This window comes from Montipora capricornis, chromosome 14 (genome assembly GCF_036669925.1).
Source record: "Montipora capricornis isolate CH-2021 chromosome 14, ASM3666992v2, whole genome shotgun sequence".
NCBI classification, from domain to species: Eukaryota; Metazoa; Cnidaria; class Anthozoa; order Scleractinia; family Acroporidae; genus Montipora; species Montipora capricornis.
In genome coordinates this window covers 34,970,786-34,980,785 of record NC_090896.1, presented here as the reverse complement: position 1 = coordinate 34,980,785, position 10,000 = coordinate 34,970,786, and the positions used below count along the sequence as shown (strand labels likewise).

The 10,000-nt window shown below is 37.4% G+C and overlaps 1 protein-coding gene across 3 annotated transcripts in view; it reads left to right on the top strand.

Moving 5' to 3' along the window:
- Positions 1 to 10,000, top strand: part of LOC138033792 (nucleolar RNA helicase 2-like) — a 34,894-nt gene that overhangs the window by 5,802 nt on the left and 19,092 nt on the right. For all 3 annotated transcript variants that reach the window (XM_068881617.1, XM_068881615.1, XM_068881616.1), the window contains 7 exons: positions 604 to 682; positions 1,460 to 1,543; positions 2,002 to 2,021; positions 4,287 to 4,361; positions 5,824 to 5,862; positions 8,087 to 8,165; positions 8,843 to 8,939. In XM_068881617.1, coding sequence (XP_068737718.1) covers positions 604 to 682; positions 1,460 to 1,543; positions 2,002 to 2,021; positions 4,287 to 4,361; positions 5,824 to 5,862; positions 8,087 to 8,165; positions 8,843 to 8,939 — 473 coding nt within the window. The remainder of the gene's footprint in view (positions 1 to 603; positions 683 to 1,459; positions 1,544 to 2,001; positions 2,022 to 4,286; positions 4,362 to 5,823; positions 5,863 to 8,086; positions 8,166 to 8,842; positions 8,940 to 10,000) is intronic.

The window sequence follows — 10,000 nt, the reverse complement described above, 5'->3', positions numbered from 1 at the left end:
CCCCCCCATGGACGAGTAAAATCATCTGGCGTTAGACAGAGTAAAATCTATTAAGTTTCACTCTCAGAGGTCAATGGGTTAACCCTTTCTTTCCAAGGAGTGAGTGATGTGATTATATTTTCTCCTTGCAAGATCATTTTTTATATACATAGTCATGAAGCAGACAGGTGATGAGAATAAAGAAATTTATCACCTACAGATTTTTATTTGAATATAATTTTTTATGAGCAAATTCCCATAACTGACAATAAGAGGAATGTATGTCAGTCAGTAAGGAGAATTAACATTTACATCTTGGGAGTGAAAGGGCTAATGAGGATAGACTGTTTTGTCCCTGCAAAACAAAATTGACCAGCAGTTGTTTTCTGAGAGCTACATGTAAGATAAATTATAAAAAAATTAATGTTTTATTATAGACTCAGTGTAAATCATCAAAATTAATGTAGATGTTTTTGGTCGTGTACTTTGTGTTTACAAGACAGTGTTGTTTAAAATTTACTCATTTCAGTTGTGTACTATGAAGATCACATATCTAATATGAGCATTTTTTACATTGATTTCCCTGGACTGATCAGTTGTCCATTAATTATTTCATTTCTGCAGGAAGAAGACACAGATGTAAAAGAGTCTGGAGACTTTTCAAAGTTTCGATTGTCAGAAGAAACTGTTCAACGGCTTAAAGGTAGATTTGTCTATTTGATGAGGTCATTACATGTCCCGAAATTAATAATATTATTTACTCTCTGCACGAGGTACATTTGTATAATTATGTAACTTGAATCATTATTATTTTGATATCTTGTAACCAAAAACAGCTCTAACTGATTAGGAGTACCTTATAGCAGAGAATGAAGAACCAGCTGGGGAATATATACATCTTATTCGAGGGTTTAACATATAATATTCGCGGATATTTTGCAAATTGCATAGTATTTTTCCGAGCCCCGCAGGGGGCAAGGAAAACTACAAGCAATGAGCAAAATGTCCGCGAGTATTATATGTTAAACCATCGAGTAAGAGATTTATTATTCCACTACAAAAATGTGTTATTTTGCTTCAATTTTATTTGGTGAGAGTGTTTTTGAAAAAAAGCACCATCTGTCTGTCAAGGCGCGTGCAAACGATGTAAACAGCACAAAAGCCAGCCAAGTGTCCTTATTTGACTGGATAAATGAAAAGACGAGTCACAAGTGACCACAAGCCAAATTCTCTAAATTCTCAGTCTTTGCATCATGTTAAAAACAATTTCTTTCATTGAAAAACTCCTGTTTCGTCCGTATTTGCTCTGTTCTAAACCAGTCAAACCTGGACACTACAGTGTATTACCGTCTCATATTTTGCGCGTTCTCTTAACCAAATATGGTAAAATGGCGTAATAGTGGAATAATAATATCTAATACATGTACCTTTTTATATAAAAAGAAATTAATTCATAATTATTTTCTGATTTGCTCTTCAGGCAAAAAAATTGACTATCTGTTTCCGATCCAAAGTGAAACATTTGACTATATTTATGATGGACATGATTTGATTGCTCAAGCAAGTAAGTTTTGAATGTAAAATATTTTTATTTGTCCTTCTCTGTGCAAAACATCAATGATAATGATTTTGATGATGATGATTATAGTGGTAATGAGAATGATATGGATAACAATCAATAAAAGAAAGGTAAATATTTTTGAATTGCAGGCTATAGATGAAAGAGAGATTTAACCCTTTGACACCCAAACCCGGCTTAAACTAGCCAGACTATTTTTGCTCTGTCTAACGCCAGACGATTTTGCTCATCAATGGGGAACCCCTGGGAGTCAATGGGTTAAAACCTCCCTTTTTTAGGTCACAGGGTTGGAGTCTCTGCAATTACCCCCACAGGCACCTGAAAATTCATGAATATATTCCACTAATTTAAATGATCAGTTGATAAAATGGAATAATAAGTTCTATTTCATAACTTAGGCTATGAGTGTTTCTAATTCTATTGTTTTTGTATTGCTTTTTTAGGAACTGGATCAGGAAAAACAGTATGTTGTCAATTATTGATTTGATCTTAAAATCATTCATACTCTCACATACATTGCACCTGTCGAAAAGTTTTTCCTAGGTCCCCTTATTAAAGTTACAAGGTGGAGATAATATAATTAAAAGCAGGTTTTCTGAGAAATGGATATCCCATGTCAGTTGGAATTTGGTTGTTCATGTAAAACAAAAATGAGTAGCCTGAAAGATTTACTAAAGGGCAAGGTTGGGGATTAAACCTTTTCATTCTATCTTTGGACCTGCAAATTATGCAATTTGTACCCCCCAACCGAAAGGGTAGAAAATCTGCGTCCCTAATTTTAGCTTGACGTTCAAGTAAAATAGGTGGGGCTTATACTAGAGTGTTTAATAGCAGTAGCCATTTTTTGCGCAAGACTTGTTGGGTGCACCTAAAACATTTGGCATTCATTTGGTGGCCATTAATTTGTTGTTTTTAATCACAGTATTTCTCCCTTGATGGAGTTTGATTGTCTGGGTGAAAGTAGTCCTGAGAAGGACTGTCAGCATTGACTGACTTTTTGACAACCTCAGAGCAGAAGTCATCTCCAGAGTCAAGTGGTGGATGGAAATTCAAAATTCCCACTACCAATTACAAAATTCCCACTACCAATTACAAAAGGCTGTTGGCAAAAGCCGGATCCGTCGGACTTGACCCGACTGGATCTGGTCCGACAGACAGAACCTGCAGTGATTTCCCCAGAAGAAAGTGATAATTTCATTAATTAATTAATTAATTATTTATTTATTTATTTATTTATTTATTTATCAAAGAATGTGCGTGGTTCATAGAAAACAAACTGCACTCTCCCAATCGAAAAACGTTTTGTTAGTCTGGATCTAGTCCATACTGTGCAGTCTTATCAGTTTACTATCTACATGTACTAACACTGGAAGGCCACATTCAATGGAATTCGAATGATGTTTATTCATTTGAACCACTTACCTGAAATGAAAAGCATTTCAATGTCCTTTTTCCAACCATTACTTCAACCTCCGTGCTTCATCTACTGATATTGCAGCAAAAGAATCCTAAAGCTTTGGATGCACAATGGCGATTGAAGTAGTTGCGAAATGCTAAAAATGGTCATGACGTCTTACTTGACAGAAAACAAAATACTTGGGAATACGTAAAAATCAGTTTCAGCTGAGACATCTCAGTTAAATGTTCACACAAATTCAATTGTTGCCTGTAATAATTATTATGAAGATCCATCTGAAGGCGAATTCAAATTTTCACTGCATTGTGTAATCAGACACATGACCTTTATTCAAGTACTCTTGAATAAAGACTAGTTGTCGACTTTTCACCATGTGCTTGTTTGAAAGTCACTAGGATAGACGATGACGCAACGAAAATATGCACTTTAATAGTTGTTGTTTGTCAAGAGCAATTGGGTTGATTTAGCAAAAGAAAGGGAACAACATTTGACGAAGGGAGAGCTCACATTAAAGTTTTTTTTTCATGTGCCATCGTCAACAGATATACTTGTTCTTTTTGTAAATCGGCCTATTGTAAAGTGTGGGGGACTGGGGTAAAGTAAAGAATTGTTGTCAGTTTTCACGTTTGAAGAAAACCATTGTGCACACACAATTTGTCACATCGTACTATCTTTTCTCTTCATCATTCCGCTTTGGAATCTGTAATCACCTCTGGGGAAAAAAAAACATTTCAGTGAGGCTCAGTAAATGAGGAGATGACTACACAATAGAGAAAGAGACAGAATTCGACTTCTGATCAAATTTGATCCGTCACAAGACAGATCAGAGCATCACCAAATGTTTGAATTTCCAATCCTCACTAAACTCTGTAGATGACTTGTGCTGAGGTTGTCGAAAGGTCAGCCACTGTTAAAAGTCCTTGTCAGGATGACTTTCACCCACCTAACCCATCGAGGTATGTAACTCCTGGGTGCAAACCATTTATTTTTCCATTTTACAGTACAGTATTTCTATGAACTGCTCAATTTTAAGGTGGACGTCTCATCAAAAGGATTCTCTTTGAGCTTTCTCTTCACTACCTCTTCTTCAAGATTATTAAAATCCTTTGTTCTCTTGATTAACTAACATTGCTCGCGTTATCTTATTCATGTCTTCATAACACAATCGCCAAAACGAAGTCTTGAATTCATGTTGACAGTTCTGATAATCTTCCAGCTGTCGTCATCAGAACTTTCACTCAGTGAAGATGTCATGGAATCCATTAAACAAAATGAAATCAATAATATTATTTCTTTCACATGTTTTAACAGCTCTCATTTGCACTGCCATTGGTTGAAAAGCTTAAGCTGGAAAGACTCTTTCACAAAAGAGGGAGATCTCCAAAGGTGAGGGTTGTCCAATGCAGTACATCACATAATTAGAAACACACTGATTTTGATAAGTGTCACAGCTGAAACTGTCCCCACATTCATCATTGTCACACATGATTGTTATAGACTACCTGGCACTGCTTCCTAAGTGAAGATAGACTCTATATGGCTGCATTTGTTCTTAACTAATTAAAGGAAAGGAAAGGAAAGGAACTTTATTTAAGTGTCAAGTCGTTCTAGTGCTGAAGCAGTAATAATTGGGGACACTGTAAATTAAAATTAACAATTAACACAAATCAAGTCAAATGTTGGTTTTTGAGGAGAGGGGAAACCGGAGTACCCGGAGAAAACCTCTTGGTGCAGAGTAGAGAACCAACACACTCAACCCACATTTGACGCCGAGTCTGGGAATCGAACCTGGGCCACATTGGTGGGAGACGAGCACTCTCACCACTGCGCCATCCCTGCACCCCGTACAACACTAACCCTAATATTTGTGGTAATCTTATCATTCATTGGAAGTGCATAGATGAGATTTTGTGTTAGATACAAATGAGGGGGTGTGTCTTACTTTGCATTTAAGAGGGATAGTATAACCCAGAAAAAGTTCCTCTGAGTCAAAAGCTCTTTACAGACTGAGGCTAGTACAAAACACTGATGCCCTTTCTGACCCCTTCTGAAATTCATGAGAAATAAAAATTAAGATTTAAAAAAATATGCAGAGGCAGACTTGAAGTAAAGAGTAAATAATATTACACTCTCCTTTAAATTTCAAATATGGTGGAAGAGGGTTGATCTCCTTCATTTACCATTGAATTAATTCCTTTTATGTCCAATGGCTATCCTCTCTTTTTTGATAGATGGATGCCTTGAAATTTTCCTGAACATAAAATTCATTTCCTTCTTTTAGGAGAAAAAAGTCCAAAATGTTCATAAACAACTACAACAAACTGGAAGTTGTCCTGTCAGTAACTCAGTAGGCTTGTGGTTCTGTCATTATCAGCCTCGCTCGCAAATGCGTTGAAACTCAAATGCAAACTAGTTGAACACTAGTTTGAAACACATTTGGTTGTTTGCTTATCTCTTAGTGGGACTCTGGGTGTAGTCTGCTGGCAGCCGGTTTTTTCTCTATGGGTCACTAGGACGAGCGCTTAGTCATCGCGAACTCGAAAGGGTGGTATGGCGTTGGCCGTGTAGAGAAGAAGGCGAGACAAGGGTGGTATGCCGAGTGGGGAAGAAGGCGTGCTGCGCCCATGTCTCGTCCCATTCCCCTTTAGCCAAAACGTCTCGCCTCATAACCCGTACTGAATTATGAGAGAAAAACAGAGGACTGCCAGCAGTCTACGCTGGGTGTGAATGGGATAACAACGTCTAGGTCCACTCAGATACTATGTTCCCTTTTATGAATGAATACGGAACACAAGAAAAGATTAATGATAAAGTGTGCAGATTTCTTTAAAACAAATTTTTCTTTTAGGTTTTAGTGTTGGCTCCAACTAGAGAACTTGCTAAGCAGGTTGGTTTTCTTGTTTTCTGATTGCTTGGTCCAAATCAAACTCTTTATAATTATTGGTTTGTGGTAATTGTGCATTGCACAGATTGAGACTTCTAAAGCCACTAAATCCTGGTAACCTTGCCATGAGCCCACAAACTGCATGGATTACTGACACTTGCTACTCTGAAAATACAGTTGAAAGTATAGAGGAAGGTGAACAAAGGACCCAAAGAGGCTCCAGAAAATGCTCATTTTTCTTGCATCTCAAATAAATATGAACTAATGTATTCTTCAATGCTTAATTGCAAGAGATCATAATCCATGCCATTCTCGTCACCAGAGCCTCGGATCGACCCAAGGCTCTGGGAAACTCAATGTAGGAGAACATGCATCGTAGGGTTCTCATAGCCAAATATTGGGCTATTTGAATCTTACGGCGCCTGCTCACTCATCGTGCTAACATGAATGCACCAATCAAAGACGCTTTTGATTGTTCTTCACGGAAACCAATGAGAAGACACTTTATTTCAGGGTTCCCCAGAGCTCTTCTCTCCCTCAGTCGAGAGAAGAGCTCTGGGGTCGAGATTGAATCCATGCATCATGTAGAAGCAACTGCCTCCTTGTTACTGGGTTGCCAAACCCAGTCAGAATCTGTTTCATTTCTGCATTTTTTCCATGTCAGGAAAAGTCTTTCCTGTCACTCCCCTGCTATGTGGTGTCTTTGTGCATAGAATCTTCTGCACATATTTTGATGCATTTCAGGGGGGTAGCCTGAGAAATGCGTAGATTTCTCTGGTGGACCTAGAATATTTAATTAACCTGCAATGGCGTGGAAGTCATTGAAACACAAATGGTGTTTGGGTGGATCTTTAAAGAAAATATAATACCTTTATGGAGCTCAAGAATGGAACGTCAATTGGATAAACAAGACAGGCAGTGGAAAATAAATATCTGGAATCTGTTTTTGTATCTCATAGATGTTTAGATTTTCAATTACATGGCCGCTCAACCTCAATGATTATGTAAATAGTTCACCCTAAAGTCAAAATAGATACGTTTCTCAGAAACCCGACAAAGGAGGCTTCCAGACCTGACAGAATTTCAGAATATTACAGCAAAATTAAAAAACCAAAGATGGAAGTTTGTTGGCTAAAAAGTACATTGTTTCACTCTGAAAACAACGAACGAGTAACATTCTTTCCCTGTAGTTCATTCAGTTGACACAAGGTGATCCCGTGCACCTTTATGGTTGCCTAGCATGTGATCAATTAATTCCTTTTGGCAGAACATCATGACCTTTCCCTTAATTCACAAAAGTCAGAGACTGCAGAAATTTTCGCATTTTTACGATCAATTGTCATTAATCTTTTGATGAGGATTTGATTCAGAGTTACATTGTATAATAAAAAAATTATATAAAAACTGTTATATTTTTCTTCATCTGTCTTTTGGCATGTCTTTTACTGTTAACTCCTGGCTTTTACGGTACTCTTTGTGCGAACATAACTTTAGCCAAAAAATGTATTGATCTGGCATCAGATTAGACTGAAAAGAAGACTTGTCTAATTATGAAGAGGAAACAATATCTTCAGTCCTTCCTTAGTGTGTGCAATAAATGTTTGCTTAGCGCAACTGCAAGACATGCATGACATGCAGGAAATGTCCGTCAGAGCAATTTGCAGTTAGTTTTTTTTGCAGACTATTTAAAGAAGAAACTAGTGAATTCTACTCAAGAGCGTGTTTTGTTATTTAAACTAAAAAACTAAAAGACCTCAAAATGGGACAGGACATTACAAAATAATTAAATGTGCGAGTCAAAGGGCCTCTGCTGCTGATATCTGGGTGACCCATCAAGTGGTCTTAATAACCCCCCACTTGAAAAAATTAAGGCTGCAGTTCAATACCACCCAACTCAGTGCCTTCAGTGTACGCTTCATGGAGCGTTTTGTTGACTTGGTTAAAATGCAGTTAGCCACATGAAATTCAGTTAAATTTAATATTAGTGATGAGGATGCCTTGGTCATGACAATCACATTTGTGCCCCCAAAGGAAAAAATTTGTTTCACTTTTCAAGCCTCTTTAGATTGAGCTCCATTCGTATTTAATTTTTTGTTTTGGTCAAAAAACATGGCAATTACAAAGCAGGAATACCTGTATAATATTGCATACAGTATGTAATATCTTACAGGTTGTGGTATGGCTTAGCACTTTAAGATTTTAAAATAAATATTGACACGATTTATAGGTTGGGGAGCAATTTGATTTTCTCAAGTCAGAACTTGCTGTGCACTGTATGTATGGAGGAGTCTCTTATGGACCACAAGGTCAGTTAAAATACTTTTTCTGTTTGATCAACTTGTAAGCGATCACTGCTTGTAGTCCTTTCTTTGGTAACCTCTACGTTTCTTTGATCACACGCTCCTTGCCTTTTGCTTCTTTTAATTTTAATATATTTTTTTATTGAGGATGGAGATAGATAATCACAGGATGTATATGTAATGTGGAAATACAAAATGAAATCCAGGTTAAAATTGACGTGCATGCGTACATTTTAATTTAACTTAATTTAATATTTAATTAAACAGTTACTAAAGGAGAGAGGGATACCACAGGTTATCCCCATCAAGAGTATCTGTTTGCAGTCAGATGTAATTGATTTATGGATTACATGTAATTGATGAGGGAGGAAAACCTGGGTACCCTTAAAAAAACCCACAGAGTCAGAATAAGATAGACTGAAACTCAGCCCACATGCGACCTCAGGGCAGAGGGTTGAACCTGGGTCACAGAGCTTGGTGGAAGGTATGGTTGATAAGCACTAAGCCATCCTGACTTGGGCCCCTGACATTCATGTCACATGACCTGTTTGCAAAAATTCATTCTCAAATTACTAGAACACGAAGAAAATCAACAATAATTTTCAACTCTGTAGACCCCTAAACACTTAGCCTTTCCTTTTCTAATTCAGTCTTAAGTGTTTATCTTTTGTTTGTCTTACCAGCCAAGGCCATAAGAGAAGGGCTAGATGTGGTTGTAGGAACACCTGGAAGAATTCTTGATCATGTAACCAATGGCACCCTTGATCTGACACAGTTAAAGTAAGTTTAGATACAGCTGTAGTAGTAATAATGGTTAATGCCAATTTGCCTGGCCCCACTCAGGGTTTGCGAGTCATCCTTTGACAAAACCCTGGATCCATTCTAACCTATTGTTTATGAAAATAAATAATATTTCAGCTGGGTTATTATTAATCCTTCCTTCCTTCGGCAGTCCATCGCAGACGACGATGACTGTTTATGTTAGGTGAGGCAGAATCTCTGATGGGAAATTAGCTGCGTTTATTTTGAGGGTTGTGCGTATGACGTCAGACCCCAGGCGATCTAGCTAGACCCAACCCTTTTCCTCGCTTACGGTCGTTTGCCGTTCGAGTAATGGCGGACAGCGAAAACCGTAAAAACTACGTTGCGATAATCATACTTTCCGTTGGACTTTGGAGATAAAAATTGGCATGATACCTATTTAGTACGTCTATTTTCAAAATCTGAAGAAAAAAGGACATGCAAAATTTTCATCGTAGTGGCACTTTAATTCAAATCACATCATTTAATGTTAAAACTTCATTAAAATTTCTTCTTCAGTTCTTGCTTGAAACCGTTTAGCTGCCATGACTGCGTAAAAATTATTTGCTAGATGCAGTTGGCATACAAATTTGCTGCTGTTTCAAAGGTGCACAACCTGATCACGTGCAGGTCAAAAGTTCAAGTCGTTGTTTCCCTAGGGAGTTAGTGAGTTTTGTTCGCCCGAGGGAGGTAGTGAGTTTTGACCCATGACAAGTGACACGTTCTCCTCCAATCGGAAAAAGTATTTGTCTTGGAAGGTTTAACAGTATTATTTGTCATTCACACATGTTGGTACCACATTATCAAATCACACAACTTAAATGTATTATGGCTGACAAGTTTGGATGGATATTGTGGCTTTTTTCAGCCGGACGTAATTGAAATCTGATGCAGATGTGCAAGTTTGGTTGGATTTCATTTATTTTCAGGCCAAATGGTTGAAGGCAAAAATATTAAAAGCAATTAATAGATAATGTATAAATTTGTTTTTATTGTCACCTGCTAAATAGTGGCTTGTGATATTTGTGATGATATAGCTT